General features: G+C 50.7%; 1 protein-coding gene across 2 annotated transcripts in view; it reads left to right on the top strand.

Annotated features, from left to right (window-relative positions):
* The window catches only part of LOC138468364 (phosphofurin acidic cluster sorting protein 2-like), a 1,643,699-nt gene that overhangs the window by 720,065 nt on the left and 907,610 nt on the right, over positions 1 to 16,024 (top strand). For both annotated transcript variants that reach the window (XM_069608896.1, XM_069608897.1), the window contains exon 4: positions 5,816 to 5,941. In XM_069608896.1, the coding sequence (XP_069464997.1) occupies positions 5,816 to 5,941 (126 nt within the window). The remainder of the gene's footprint in view (positions 1 to 5,815; positions 5,942 to 16,024) is intronic.

The raw sequence follows: 16,024 nt of genomic DNA, 5'->3' as shown, positions 1-16,024 counted from the left end.
CAACAACCCCCTGCAGGGAACTCCTGGGTTTCTCTATCCTTTGCTCTTGTCCCTCTGTCCGTTGTTCTGCTCCAGTAGGTTTGCCTTCCCCCTAGAAGTTCTGCTCGTTCTTGTGTTCCACCTTGCTCAGATCGTGTCTCTATGTTCAGCCTTTTAACCGTGTTGAGAGAGGTAATGGGTATCAGATGTAGGTGATAAAATTCAAGAGCCTGACTTTGCCTGACCAGATTGGCAGGACGTGTCCAATGAGATATGTACGGGTTGGCCTTGTTATTCTCAGTCACACTCTTCCTCTGCCCAGTGTTTGTGGAGAAAAGGGGGTGAGTTGGGACGTCTGTGTGTAGCACATCATTCTCTGTTTCATGCCCTGGCATCTGTGTGTAGCGCTTCACTCTGTCTCATGCCCTGGGGTCTGTGTGTGGCACCTCACTCTCTGGCTCATGTCCTGACATCTGTGAGAAGCATGTCACTCTCTGGCTTATGCCCTGGCGTCTGCGTGTAGCACGTCACTCTCCGGCTCATGCCCTGGAGTCTGCATGTTGTAGCTCACTCTCCGGCTTATGCCCTGTCATCTGCATGTATTTCCTCGCTCTCCGATTCATGCCCAGCGTGTGCATGTAGAACTTCACTCTACAGCTCATGCCCTGGGGTCTGCGTGTAGCACCTCATTCTCCGGCTCATGCCCTGCCGTCTGCATGTAGCACCTGCAGGGAATGCATGGTATCAAGATAAACACACAGACACAAGTGATCACAGTTCGAGGGTTTTTGTTAAACTGTATAGGTAGGGTGGGAAAACACCTGATCTAGGTGATCTTCTCTTCTTTTCGCCCATGGAGTTGCCGGACCGAGAGCATCAGCCCTTCCCAGGCCACCTGAATAAGGGATTCTCGAGGTTGGCTTGGGAGAATACCCTCAGGTTTCTCACATACCCTTCTCCTATGCTGGCTGGGTGGAGTTGTTTCCCTGAGAGATCTCTGTGGAACATCCAGAATGCTGGCCCAAACGATCCAGCATATAACTCAAGTTGATATTTCCCTTCAGTACCCAAGGGTTATTGTAGATGGAGCTTTCCATCTTTGTCTGGGTTTTCAGATCTTGCATAGGAGAGGGTTCCCAGAGTTCTCTTTTCTCTTTCCCTTTTGATCTGTCTTTCCCTTTTTTGAGTTACCATTTTCTCGTCTTCTATAGCCTCGGGGGATTGCCATAACATGGCCCTGATCTCCACAAAATATGTAAGATTCTAATTGTGAGGTTTCTGACATATCCAGAGCTGTAGTGGATATTAACCTTCTCATACTCTTACTCAGGGGGCAAATAAATATGTCCAAGGTGTTATGGGTCTCTAGGTTTTCCCTTCCTAGGTTAACATAGGGTTCCTCTCGTATCTTTCTACTTGGATTTCCCTCCTTTTCTCTCCCTTGTTCGTCTCTAACTTTTCCCTTTAACTGATAAGGGTGGGGTTCTGAGATTGTATTTCCGATAGTAGTGATCTCTATGTTTCCTCCTTTTGTTTCCCTAGATGTATTTCCCTTAAGGTTTCATATATGAGGTTTCCCCTAAGTGTTTTCAAAGGGGTTTCATATGCTAGAATCCCAACTCTATCTCCCCTTTTGGATCCGTACAGAACTGGGGAAAAGGTTCAGTAAAATGAAGGTTAACTCGTCCTGTTGAGAAAAAAGAGGTATCTTTTATTTTACCTTCTCTGCAGGGTGGAATGTAAAAGGATAAACCCAAGGGATATTCTATTCTTATCTGTAAAGAGATGAGATCCTTATCCCTCCCCTGTAACAAATAACACTGTGGGCAAAAAAGATAATGGATATTGCCCTCAATCTCTTTTCAGATAGGTTGAATGGCTTGAAAGGTTAGGGAGAACAATCGGACTTCCATTTTCTGTTCCAAGGGTTGGAAGGGTGATGTTATGCCCCATGTGATGCGTGTGGCATCTCTCAGCTCTCAGGGAAAAAGGGGTCTGACAGGGTCTGCCCCTTGACTGTAAGATCTCTGCGTCTCATTGGAGAGAACTGTTTCGTCGCTCTCCCTTCAACACTGTGAGTAGAGCACGGGAATCCACACTCAGTCTCTTTGTATACAGGTGGGTCTTCCAATTATTATCAGTTGAATAATATCCCACCCTGACACCTTATGTAAGGAAGGCATGGTATCAAGAATAGACAGGCATACGTGATCACAGTTCAAGAGTGGTAGGTAGATATGGGTAGGGTGGGAAAATGCCTAATCTAAACCTAAATCTAAGATGGGAGCAAGCTAAGCTAATACCATCAAATCAAAATAAGGCAGTCCTAGTAGCGTCTTCTCAAAATTAAAAGGCCTATACCAAAAAAAAAGATTGCCAATCCTTAAAACTAAATACCAAAAAGAGTGTGGGATAGGATTCACAAGAAAGAAGTGTTCACAAATGATAACAAATGGTAAGTCAGGATGTGGTGGCCAGGGGTCTCCCTTTGCCACGTTTTGAGCATGGGACATAGTGAGACTGGTGAGCACAGCACATGCTTGAGCTTTCCCAGCACAAGACAACAGTTCTGCTTCAGGTATCGCAACCCCGGGCTCCCCATTCCAGGTGATAAATTCTTCTTTTCACCCCTGGACTGGGGGACCGACAGCATTGGCCCTTCCCAGGCCACCTGAAAAAGGGATTCTCGAAGCTGGCTTGGGAGAATACCCTCAGTTTTCTCACACACCTCACTGTCCAGCTCATGCCCTGGTGTTTGCGCGTAGCACCTCACTCTCCGGCTCATACCCTGGTGTCTGCGTGTAGCACCTCACTCTCCGGCTCATACACTGGGATCTGTGTGTGGCTGTCATCTTCCCCTTTTCTTTAATCTGCTTTAATCTCTCCAGCTCATAACCTGGGGTCTGCATGTAGTACCTCACTCTCCGGCCCATACCCTGGTGTCTGCGTGTAGCACCTCACTCTCCGGCTCATACACTGGGGTCTGTGTGTGGCTGTCCTCTTCCCCTTTTCTTTAATCTGCTTTAATCTCTCCGGCTCATACCCTGGGGTCTGCATGTAGTACCTCACTCTCCGGCTCATACCCTGGTGTCTGTGTGTAGCACCTAACTCTCTGGCTCATATCCTGGTGTCTGCATGTAGCACCTCACTCTGCGGGCTCATACCCTGGTGTCTGCGTGTAGCACCTCACTCTCTGGCTCATACCCTGGGGTCTGCATGTAGTACTTCACTCTCTGGCTCATACCCTGGGGTCTGTATGTAGTACCTCACCCTCTGGCTCATACCCTGGTGTCTGCGTGTGGCACCTCACTCCGGCTCATACCCTCGTGCCTGCGTGTGGCACCTCACTCCGGCTCATACCCAGGGGTCTGTGTGTGACTGTCATCTTCCCCTTTTCTTTAATCTGCTTTAGCTTGTGGTTTATATAACCAATCTTTTCTCTGAAAGCTTAACCATGTTATTATGAATGTACCCTCCGGTAGATAGCTGCGTGCTCTCTTGCGTCCACCTTTTTTATTTGTGGTTTTAAATCTTACTACTCTGTGAAGCTTTTCAAAGCTAGAAGTCACTTAAAAGTCCAACAGTTAAAGCCGTGTATGCAGTTAGAAAATAAGTGAATAGCAAAGATATTATTATTGATGGTGCGTTGCATTTTATGTCGCTTTTTTATTTTTATTTCCTCATTGCTAATAAAAGCACATAGCAATAGCCTTAATGGACACAGTCCTTACTTCGTTTCCTGAAAAGGGATCTCTTTAAAAGGCTAAGCATAATTAAAGCATTCATCTTGTGTATGTCTTAAATACACAAGAGTTAAAGTTAACTTTAACTACAGAACTTAAAGTTCTGTATTTTTGGTCATTCGTATCACGATGTTCCGTTTTAGCACATCTTTTAAATTACTAATGCACCATGTTTAACATGACCAGCATGTGTCTCAAGTTGTGACAGTTTTGTGTGGTATTTGGAACAATTATTGTAATAGTGGACTGTTCATCACACACGTTCGTTTTACACTACATGAGACGAGCAGAGTGTCGGGTTTCAAACAAATCCACTCCCTCCCTCCACCCCCACCAATAGTGAGGTGAACTGCCACCCAGTGCTGTCTTGAGAGCCCGCCTTTCACCTGTTCACCAGCACGCTTTATCTTGGGAGCACCCTGAAATGTGTTGGATAACGACTCTTTTATGGCCATAATACCGAAAACACCAGCCATGCCCTTCCCCCCTTCGAGAGGAAGAAAAGGGTGCCCTTGCTGCCCCCAGGTCCCCAGGCTTTCTTTCTTTCTTTCAAATTATCAAATGCGTGGGCGGACCCACGCAGGCGCTTCCCCATCCAAAAGGATGATGTGCACCTACCCCACCAATCTTACACACAGCCCTCACATTCTCATAACTCCTCCCACCGCCCCGTCTGCCCCACAAAATCTAGCAGCACACTGCTCCTCTCCCTGCGTCTCACCCCGACTCCTCCCAGCAAAGCCTTCCCACTCAATTCAGCCACTCCCAGCGCAGACAACCGAACCCTCATCAACTCTCTCTCCTCAACATGCCTCTCGCACGCAAGCAAAAAAAGTCCCACAGTCTCAGGCACCCCACACACCGCACAGTCCCTCGACTCACGCTTCCCCACTCGAAACAGACTGTCATTCAGCCCCACATGCCCTATCCTCAACCGGTTCAGCATCACCTCCTCCCTGCTCTTCCATTCCAATTTCCCTGCATCCACCTTCACAGACACTTTCTCAAGAACACCAAACATCCACCTGCCCTTCACCCCACTCTCCCACCTCTCCTGCCACTCATCCATAGCCCGCTTCACCACCACAGCTTTCACCTCATCCACACTCAAAGGTATCCTCCCATCAACTGCTTCTCTCCTCATACCCGCACCTGCTGCCAAATCCACCAACGCATTACCCAAAGTGCCACTGTGACTGGGGATCCACGCCAACTCCAGATCCATCCCTCCGCACACACACAGATCAATCTTCCTACTGATGTCCAAAATCACATCCTTCCTATCACCATCCCCTGCCACAATCGCCTGCAACCCACTCAATGAATCCGAAAACACCACCACCTTCTCAAACCCCAACTTGCACACCCTAGCAATCGCCAATGCAATCGCCACCAACTCAGCCATACAAATCGACACGTCATTCGTCAGTAGCCCCACTTTATACTCCCGGGAGCCCAAGCCTTGCCACGGCTCCTCCCCCCGATTATGGGATGGTGTACCAAATGGGGTTGTTTTACAAAAAAGTGATAATTACAGGCAGTGGACCACTAACATTAGCGCTTGCACCCTGCATGCAATTTTCAACAAAAAAAGGGAGTGCGAATGTAAAAAAATGTAAAAATAAAAAGAGGATTAAATGCCTTTGCTCTTTACTTTTACTCTCCATTTTGTAAAGGATGTAAATACTGGCAGCAAATAACACTTTGCAGCTGGTACTTACGATGGATTCCTCTAGAAATCGCCTGCTTTCAGCAGGTGCTAAATGCAGGTGAATTATGATCGGAATCCATTTGTGTAACACCTACATGAACATTTCACGCGGGTGCAAAACGATGTGCTGCAGGTGGAGCGAGAAGGGAGATGCACACGCGGATTTCCCCTCTAGTATCCCACACCCATTGCACATCTTTTCCAACATGCCCGGCATAGTAATATAGGTGTTAAGACTGGCATAACGCATGTATGCCTTGGGTTTTGCGGCATACATGGTTTTTGCCACCCGGAAAGAGTCTCTCACATTTTCTTTTCATCTGCAGTTCCACGTCTCCCTGATCTCCACTGTCTTTCTTTTCTCTCCCCCCCTTCCCCACAGTACCCCCACTTTCTGAAGCGGGATGCAAACAAGCTGCAGATCATGTTGCAAAGGAGGAAGAGGTACAAGAACCGCACCATTCTGGGGTACAAGTCTCTCGCCGTAGGAGTCATCAACATGTCGGAGGTGACGTCATGGTCTGCTAATTTGGTGTTTTTCTGAATATTACTATTTGTTTATAACCTGAATTAAATGTATTGAATACAATGTCAAAAAGTTAATTTGTTTATTCCTAATGTGTTATATATTACCCACCCACCGGCGCCGGCTCAACGTGTGTTCTCTTAGAAAACATCTCCTTCTCAAGCTCTGCGCTCATCCACCTCCAACTCTGAGGATCAGACACTTCTCCAAGCACAGAGTTGGGGGCAGATCTATCTCCTCGACTGGGGCCTCCCTCTGGAACAGCCACCCTGCCTCTCTCAAACTTGAGCAGAACCACCTCTGGTTCCGGAAAGCAACTCAAGACCTTCCTTTTCGCCTCCGCTTTCTGTCTTCCTCTCCCCTGTTGATGCACCTGACTACTACGCGCACTGGTCACCTGGTCACCCACTGAACTCGGGCCCAGGCTCCTGCATGTCCAGTTGCCCTCGCACTGCCTCTGGGCTCCTCAGGACTTAAGGTTCAGTATCTGTAACCCTACAGTCCCTTCTCTCTGCATTTATGAGCCACCCGCTGGCTCCACTTGTGAGTTCACTGCACTTCCCCCTTCTCCCTCCCCCTGGCACTTCTACCCTTCCTTCTTCCCCGTGCTTGTGCGGTCTGAATGACACAAGGCCTAGTAAGATCGTTATTTTGTCCTCCCTTTGTTTCCTCCTGCTTGTCTTGTCGTGCCTAGAAACACTTGTGTACAGGCGCGTTGTAAATGACGCATCATATCATATCCTATCAGAGGGTGCGGTCGCACAAGGGCACATCAAATAAAGGGCGCATTGCCTCCAGCTCAGGGTCATGTAAACGGCCCCTATTAAAGAATCACACTGTGATTCCTTAATAGGCGCTGTTTACATGACACTGAATTGGAGGCAAGACACCCTTAAACATACTTTACAATAACAGCAGGACGCTCAGTTCTGTTGTTAGGCTGATTATCAGCTGAACAACAAAACTGAGACCCCTGCTGTTCTGCATTTGTGGTGGGCGGGGCCGGGGGGGGCACGCAAATCTCACACATGGCAGACCCAGTGGAGTAACTTTGCTGAAAATGTTGGGGGGGACATGACATCTGAAGAAAAGGTGCCCCAGCCAAATGAATGGGGACAAAATGGTTACTCATCTACAAGGGTAACCCCACACTCTGGTGATGATCCCTCCTACTAAGTGAGGATATATGACATATATTTCAACAAAAGGAAGGAATGTACAACAAACTATATAAAACAGTGAACTTATCCCCTCAGAAAGCAGAAATACATAACAGCCGCTAAATCAATATGGGCTGCAATATGTATTCTCAATACACATAGAACAGTGTTATTAGAAAATATCATTTTTAATATATTAATCTCTAATTCAGCACAGGTAATACAAAAATAGTTACAACAACATATACACATAACACAGTCATATACATGTTAAAAACATTCCACCTCGCAATATAGAAACATTTATGCCCACAATTAGATCAGCATAGCACCAAAAAGGCAACTTAATTGATTTCATTTCCCATTGTGTGTTACAGCCCAACTTATATAAGTTTCTGTCCTCTGTGTTCTCAATAACCGGACATTCATCAGGGGCAGAGGTAATCCTGTGCTTCAGGTAGAATCTTCCTATTCGACCAACAACTTGCTATTTCTGATGCTGTGTCTGTTCAAATCCCATTAGTGGTGAAGCTGTAAGGGATGGCAATACTTGTGATGATGCATCCCTTTCCCGGCTGCAGGTGGTGGAATTTGTGTAATGCCGTACCAGTTCTTGTGTTATGTATTTCGGCTATGGTGCCCAAATGGGAAAACTGCGTGAGGCCCGAAATATTGCGGGTCCTATTCCTTGCAGAAATAGGGTGCTGCGGGAAGAAATGTCCATTCGCCTTTTTCACGCTCCTGTATGGGAGCCTTTGCACTTCCTCACTACTGGCCCATAGTCATAGTAACTACGTGCCATGAAAGTTGGGGGGGACAAACACCCCCATCCCCCCAAAAATTACGCCCATGGGCAGGCCTAGGGCTGGCATTGCCACGCACCATAAACCCGCTCTACGCTGCTCTCCACAGAAGCTGAAAGCAGTGGGAACAAGCAGGGCCCAATGGGATAGATGGGAGATCTGTGACCACTGGCCAGAATAGGGAGGTTTCCATCCATTTCAAATGCTTTCCAGTGATAGGCTTGAGGTTGAAGGGAAACCAAGGATCTTTACAGTGGAAGGATCTTACTGAAGGGAATCTGCTTTGGTAGGCCAGTCTTCATCGTCTGGTGAGTTGGTGAGGCAACAATGGCAGTGAAAGCATTCTGAAAATCTTCCAAAACTTTGCACACTACACCTTTCATGGATAGCACCCAAATGGGGAACAAAACTGCAATATAATAATATAGACTTACAGAGTGAGGATGGAGTAGTTATTGTGCTGTAGCACTTTGAAGCATCATCTATGCGCTAGATGGAATTTCCAATTAACATCTTAGATCATATAACCGGACAGACATAAGGAAGACGGTAAAATACTGCTTTAATCTCAATGAAAGAAAGCAGAGAGTTGTACAGCTATCAAAATAGATGCATTCATAATCATACCTCCTCTTGTGTATACAAAGCTTCTCCAGCATGGGGTCTGGCATGGATTCACATGCTCATGAATATTCCCCGTCGTCAGGCTGGGAATCCTCGGTAAAGAAAAAAATCAATATCAGTTTCGTTTCTGATCTGTCTTTCTTAGTAGTAACCAATCACTGATCGCTGGGTCATACTGCCCCCAGCCAATGACTGCCATCTCCCTAAGCCCCTCCCCTGGCAGCCATCCTCAGATTTTTACCGCACGTTCAAGTGTTGGGAGTCCTCGTGCTTCAGCTCTGAAGCGTTTACTGCGTTTTCGCGCTTTTTCAGGAGATTTTCTAATTTTTTCGGTTTAATCGAGCCTCAAGCTCCACCGTTTCCACTTCCGATAACGGGGACCCGTTTCGGAATTCTTCTACACCCCTCAAGGGTGAAGTTTTTGTCGAGTTACGCTTCTTGGAGGTTCCAGAAGATCTGAGGCCTACCTCAACGGACATGGCCCAGGAGAAGAGAAGCTCGACTCCCGGATCCAAGCTGTTCAGGAGCTGCCCGGGATGCGGATTGCAAAATGTTTTCAAGGAGGACGAGCATTCAAGATGTCCCTACTGCCTTCATGAGGACAAGACTCGCGTGGAGAAGGACTGTGCGTTCTGCAAGAACCTGTCGGAACGGACCAAGCAAGATCGTCGTTCCCGCCTCGCCGCCTGGCTGGAGAAGGGCACAGCAGGTGAGAAGGCGAAGAAAAAGTCTGAGCGGTCTTCTACGTCCTGCGAGGGCGCCCCGGCGACAGGGGCCCAACAGAATGTTAGGGAGAATTCTCTGTAAAGGCTAATTTCCCAAACCTAGTGAGTCCCCTAGCAGCTTTGCTGGATTTTTGGGGTTTTATTTTTTCTCCTGCTAAGAGTGAGACTCTTTTTCTCCCACTCTTAGACATGATTTGAGGTGTTCCTTTGACTTTGTATGTGTTTTATGGGCTATGGGGTCCTTTATCCCATAGGGCTTCATGTGTTTTTGGTATGTGGGTTACACAGAACCCTCTGTGCAGTAACCCAGGGGTGTCATAGCGACCCCCAAACATAGACTCCCTACCCTGGGACTGACTACTGTCTCCCAGGGCATCTAAAGTCACCATTGGCTTTACTAGTCTTAAATTGTGAACAGAACCAGTACAAACCATCATATTGTGGACGTACTGGTCGGGGCAATTTGATTGCCCGGGGTCTGTTGTTCGAGGGGGCACTGTTCAGTCCCCCCCGACCGAGTTTTGGCTGCTGGCAGTGGATACTACTTTTTATATTCGACCGCAAATATATTCCTATGGGATTTTCCCATTGTTCGAGGCTACCACTTTTTAATATAGCCTCGAACATACCGCCGGTTTATTAAATTAATATAAATTCACTGGTTGGTATTTTTTGCCAAAACTCTGTTCCAAAATGGCATTTGTGTTCGCTTCTGTGACTCCAACCCAAGTCGAGCCCTTTGTTCCACAGAAGCCTCCAAAAGTGGTGCCACTCTGTCTGGGTACCATAGGGGGTGTGGGAGGGGGTTTAGGCACCCTGGACTGAGATGCCTTGGCAACTCAAGTCGCACTCTGGTGTGATTGGCCGCTCGGCTCACCACTTAGCATGTTTGAGTGACAGCTAGGACTGATGAATGGGGGTTTTTTGCATAAAAGCAGGGCTTTGGGGACGGGAACTTCAGAAGTCACCACAGGACCTAAAGAATCTGAGGAGGGAGAAGCCGAGCCGACCTGCAACGACGACACCACCGGTGGAGCCCTGCTGAACCGTCTCACCACTTTTCCCGACAACAGAGGAGATCTCCAGTCCGGAGAGTCTTCTTCCTTTGACTGGTGAGGATAACCAGTTTGCCCGTCTTTTCGCCTTCCTGGACCATCTCGTGGCCGCCTTGCCTGTGCCAAGCACCCCGGCAACCGGAATACCACAGTTTACCACTACCGCGAAGAAAAGAGTAGTGCCTTGTAACCGGAAAACTCTGCAGCTGGTTTCTTCCCTGGCAGTGCAACGACCTTCATCTTTCCTCTTCGTCAAGACCTCCTCTTCCTCTGGACGAAACACTGACATGCACCCGCTGCCAGGAACAACTGCCCCCGCTGGAGCGTCCTTCCCATTTCAGGTACTGTGTCCCGCCTGGCTTCCCTTGCGACAGATAGTTCGGGGTGACAGTAAATCCTCAACTTTCTAACCTTGGTAGCCTGTGGCCTGTTAACTAACTTTTCCTGACTTGATCTCTATCTCTTGTGAACTATCTACAAAGACTCGTTGGGCATAACCCCACTGTGTGATCCTGAACACATTTCGCTTGCTCTCTCTAAGAGTGGGCCTGGCATTTGAACTTACTTGCTCTCCAGTAGACTTTGCCTAACCTGCCTCACTGTGGTTCTTTTAAAAGTATTGAAATTGTGTGCTTTCATAACTCTGCCTTTTCCCTCCCTTTTTTTTATAACTTATTAGAGTGCCATTTTAGGTTAAGCGCTCACCTCTGTCTGAAAATAAGTGGTGTTTCTCACTAAGACTTGTCTAATAAGTAATCAGGTTTGTGTATATATATAATAGTGACACTGTGTTGAATTTACTTACCTCTTTTTGTGCTAGTGTAATTTACAAGTGTGTCTTTAAATAAATAATTATATACTTTTACACCAAAGCTCTGGTCAGTGTTTGCTTGTGCTACTGTAGCTCTGTACCTATTGTGTATACTCTATATACTGCCTAACTCGTCTTGAGAGAAGTCTGACTGCTCAGCCACAGCTACCAGGTAAATCTGGGTGGTACAGACTGCTACCAATTGGGTTTACTGCCAACCACCTGTAGTCCTAAATCTTTTGCAGTGGTCCCTAAGGGATCTGCACAGGTTTCTGCCTAACACAGAAGGCCAAGCACCGCGAGTCCGCGGGCACCCGGAGCGCCGAAAGGTCAGGCTCTTCGGCTGCCAAGCAGGGCGCGACTTCCCCGGCATGATCAACACGAGCCAGTGCTCTGGTTCGGGGAAGAGGAAGTCTGAGAACCCGGGTCGATCTCGAAGGGAGCCGAGGGGGAGCGAGACGATGACCCTCCCCCCAAAGCGAAGGCCCAGGACGCACCTAAGGTGGTGAGGGCCTTGATCCACCCGGCAAAGGTCTCTATCAAGGTTGTTGCAGTGGCCCTAGCGAAGCCGGCAGAGACTACGCCAGTGGAGGCGGCCTCGGGGCCCAGAGTTTCCCTGCCACCGCGGAGGGAATCCTCTTTCCAGCCCATCGTTAAGACCCCCGTGAAGACCCCGGTGGAAAAAGAGGGGGGGGGGCCGGTGGCCATTACGGACTCGGATTCAGCCTCCGGGGAGGATCTGGTGGAAACCGTGAAAGGCCTCAACGAGAAGTTCGATCCCAGGGGAAGGTTCCTGCTGATGTGATCGAAGATAGCGACGATGGCAACGACGAGGGCCCAGTGGAGTAGCCATCCCGCCCATCTCAGCCATTGCCCGAGCCCCAGGATAGCTCGGCGGCCATTTTGTTGGCGATACAATCCTTATGTACTGAGATAAGGACGAGGTTACCACGGACCCCGACGGAGGATCCAGAACCAGGACCGTCGGGAAGCCCTCCGAACAAGCGGAGGAGAGTCGACCCTGCACCGCCCTTCGTGCCCACGAGGCCTGTGGACTCCCTCATCCCCCTCACCGGACCCTTGGGATGATACAGCGACGGATACAGCGACGGGGACGGACGACGACGGTGGCGATGATACAATGAACATTCCTTCATCACCCCACCCTCTCGGGCCTCTCCGCCCGACGAAATTGGCTCTTTCCATGCCATGATAGCCAGGGCATCCAAGCTCTTCCACCTCTGCCCTGGGGAACAGAAAAAGGACGGCTTTCGTTACCAACGACGGGAGGCCAAGAGAAAGACGGTCCTCGCGGTACCGTTGCTCGACGACATCTGGGACGAGGGGCTGGCTATCCAGAAGAACCCTTCCACGACACCCGCCAAAAGGGACAGGTACGAGAAGAAGTACCGGGTCCCTGATGCCGCCCCCTTGTGCCTCAGGGCTCAGCCTACGCCGGACTCGGTTGTCTCGGCAGCGGCCAAGAAGAAAGCGGCGGGTGCGGCGGCTTCAACTTCCACTTCCCCGCCGGACAGCAAGGGCAAGAAGTTGGACTCCATGGGACGACGAGTCATCTCGTCGGCGGCGACGACGATTAAGGCAGCCAATGCTTTAGCGATTGTGGCCCGTTACGACAGGGAGCTTTGGTTCAAGATAGCTCCCCTTCTAGACTTCCTACCGGACGACAAGAGGGCGGAGGCTCTACAGATTCTGCAGGAAGGTGAGGTGGCGTCGGATCACGCCATAACGGTGGCAACGGACATTGCCGATACCGGATTTCGCCAGCTGGGCAACAGGGTTTGCCTTCGACGACGAGGATGGCTCAAGGCGACGTACTTTCGCCAGGACGTCCAGACCAGAGTGTTGGACATGCCGTTGTTCGATGGCAACAACCTGTTTGGGAAGACGGTGGATGAGTCCCTCCAGGCCATCAAGACCGACACGGACACAGCCCGAGCCCTAGGGGTCCTTCAGCAACGGCGGCCCTTTCGGAGCTACGGAGGCAGACAGGAAGCCTCCAAGGGATCCATCGGTGGCTCCTCTACGTACCGCCAGGCGGCCCGCTCCTCGTCCCAGGAGGCCTACAGAGGCCGCGGCAAGCAAGGAGGGTCTCGCCGCCGTCGTCAAGGAGGCCAAGGCGGCAAGGCCTCTTCCAAGCAGGACTGAACCGGCCATAGCGTCGGGGCCCCCACCGAAGCACCCCGGTGGGAGGCCGGCTGACGAAGTTCGTCAGCATGTGGGAGTCCATCTCCATCGACCGTTGGGTGCTGGACACCCTGGCCCACGGACACTTGCTAGAATTTCAAAAGAAGTGTCCTCGCATTCCTCCCGTGGCCAGGAAGGAGAATCACGTCCCTCAACTGCTTTTGGAGGTAAGGGCGATGCTCAAGAAAGGTGCCAACGAGCTCGTCCCCAAGAGGCTCCGGGGCTCCGGAGTATACGCAACGTACTTCCTCGTCAGAAAGAAGACAGGCAGTTGGCGCCCCATCCTGGACCTGCGTCGGTTAAACAAGTACATCAAGGCACAGAAATTCAGGATGGTCACCCTCCAGCACGTGCTGGGACAGCTGGAGGAGGGCGACTTCCTATCGTCGTTGGACCTGGAGGATGCTTACTTCCACATGCCCATTCTAAAAGGACACAGAAAGTTCCTCAGATTCGTAGTCCAGGGGCGTCACTACCAATTCAGAGCCCTCCCATTCGGATTAAAGTCGGCACCCAGGGTGTTCACCAAGTGCCTCGCACCAGTGGCGGCGCGGCTGCGCCTGCAGGGGATCCACGTCTACCCCTACCTGGACGACTGGCTAATCAGTGCAAGGTCAAGAGAACTCGCCGTCAAACACACGGCGAGGACCGTCCGCCTGCTCACGGAACTGGGATTCGCCATCAACTACCCCAAATCCCACCTGGTTCCGTCACAGGTGGCACTGTTAATGGGAGTGAAGCTCGATACAGTGGAGCGATTGGCATCTCTGTCGGAAGAAAGGCCGAAGGCTATTTTGGGCAAGGTGCAGCACCTGTTAGCCACAGATGTGGCCAGGCTGAGGTCCATCAGGTCCCTCCTCGGCATGATGTCCTCATGCATCTACCTTGTGCCCCTTTGCAGACTTCGGATGCGTCCGCTACAAGAGTTCCTCGACGCCTGCTGGATTCAAGCGGTGGGCAGCTTCGAAGACAGGATCCCGCTCGACGAGGAGTTACGCCGGGCGATTCTATGGTGGGGTACCCATGCGCACCTCACGGCAGGCACAGAGTTTCAGGCTCCAGTGTATCAGGAGACTGTGACGATGGACGTCTCCCTGGAGGGATGGGGGGCCACACCAGAGATCTCCACGCAAGAGGCCTCTGGCTCCCGGAGGAGAGGTCTCTCCACATCCACATCCTGGAGCTACGAACCATGTTCTGGGCGCTCAAATCGTTCCTTCCGTCCCTCAAGGACAAAGTGGTGAGGATCTTCACCGACAACACCACCATGATGTTCTACATCCAGAAGCAGGGAGGCACCAGATCCCCAGCCCTATCCAAGGAGGCCCAGGATCTGTGGCACTGGGCCGTCGCCCAGGGGATGTTTCTGGTTCCCTTCCAACTGGCAGGAATAAAAAACACCATCGCTGACTCACTCAGCAGGGAGCTGCGCTCGTGCCACGAGTGGGAACTGCGCCATGATCAAGTGGATTGACTCTTCCAACGATGGGGCAAACCCCAGATCGACCTGTTCGCAACGGCGACAAACTCCAAGTGCCAGAGGTTTGCCAGCAGGTTCCCAAAGCCGAGGAGCATGGGCGATGCTTTCTCGTTCCCTTGGGACGGCCTGTTCCTGTACGCGTTCCCTCCGTTGCCGTTGCTGCTCCGTTTCATCAACCAGCTCAAGGGGTCCAGGTGCAGGATGATCCTCGTCGCACCGGTGTGGCCGAGACAGATCTGGTTCCCGGACCTTCTGGACTTATCAAGCTGGCGACGGACGCAGATCTTCTCTCCAGAGAAGGAGGCGCCATTCGTCATCACAATCTGGAGTCGCTGAACTTGCAGGCTTGGCTGCTGCAGCACTAGAGTTTGGAGGATACAATATCCTGGCTGACGGCAGAGAGGTTCTTGCAAAAGCCAGGGCGTCCTCAACTCTCAAGTGCTATGGACATAAGTGGAAGAGGTTCTCTGTCTGGTGCCGTGCACAGAAGATTAACCCTCTGCGGGTTACGGCCCCTCAAGTATTGCCCTACCTACTGTCGCTGGCAAAAGCTGGACTGGCTCACGCCTCCATCAAGATACATCTGGCTGCCATCTTCCGATACAACAGAACTACAGGACGGGCGTCCTTGTGGTCTCATCGCCTGGTGAAGGAATTTATGAAGGGACTATTCCGATCGTTCCCACCAGTGAAGGCCCCTGCCCCGGCATGGGAGCTCAACGTGGTGCTGACCAGGCTCATGGGGGCCCCATTCGAGCCTATGCATTCGACGCCGTTGAAGTTCCTGACGTGGAAGACAGCATTTCTCGTGGCCATCACCTCCGCACGACGAGTGGGAGAGATCCAGGCCCTATCTTGCAAGCCTCCATACTTGACTTTTCACGACACAAGGGTGGTGCTGAGGACGCACCCCTCCTTTATGCCCAAGGTGCCGTCGGACTTCCACCTCAACGAGCCCTTGGTGTTGCCAGTTTTCTTCCTGTCGCCTTCGTCGCAGGCCGAGAGGACTCTGCACTGGCTGGACGTAGCCAGAGCACTGAAGTTCTACGTGGACCGCACAAACAGTTTTTGGAAGACATCACAGCTGTTTGTGAACTTTGGACCTGTGAATCAAGGGAAGGCTCTCTCGAAGGCTTCCATTTCCAGATGGCTCTCCAGCTGCATCATGCACTGTCACCGGTTGGCAAACCGACCGTTGCCCG

The sequence above is a fragment of the Ambystoma mexicanum genome, chromosome 4q (assembly GCF_040938575.1).
Source record: "Ambystoma mexicanum isolate Mex_15411 chromosome 4q, UKY_AmexF1_1, whole genome shotgun sequence".
Lineage (NCBI taxonomy): Eukaryota > Metazoa > Chordata > Amphibia > Caudata > Ambystomatidae > Ambystoma > Ambystoma mexicanum.
This window is presented reverse-complemented; position numbering and strand designations above follow the sequence as displayed.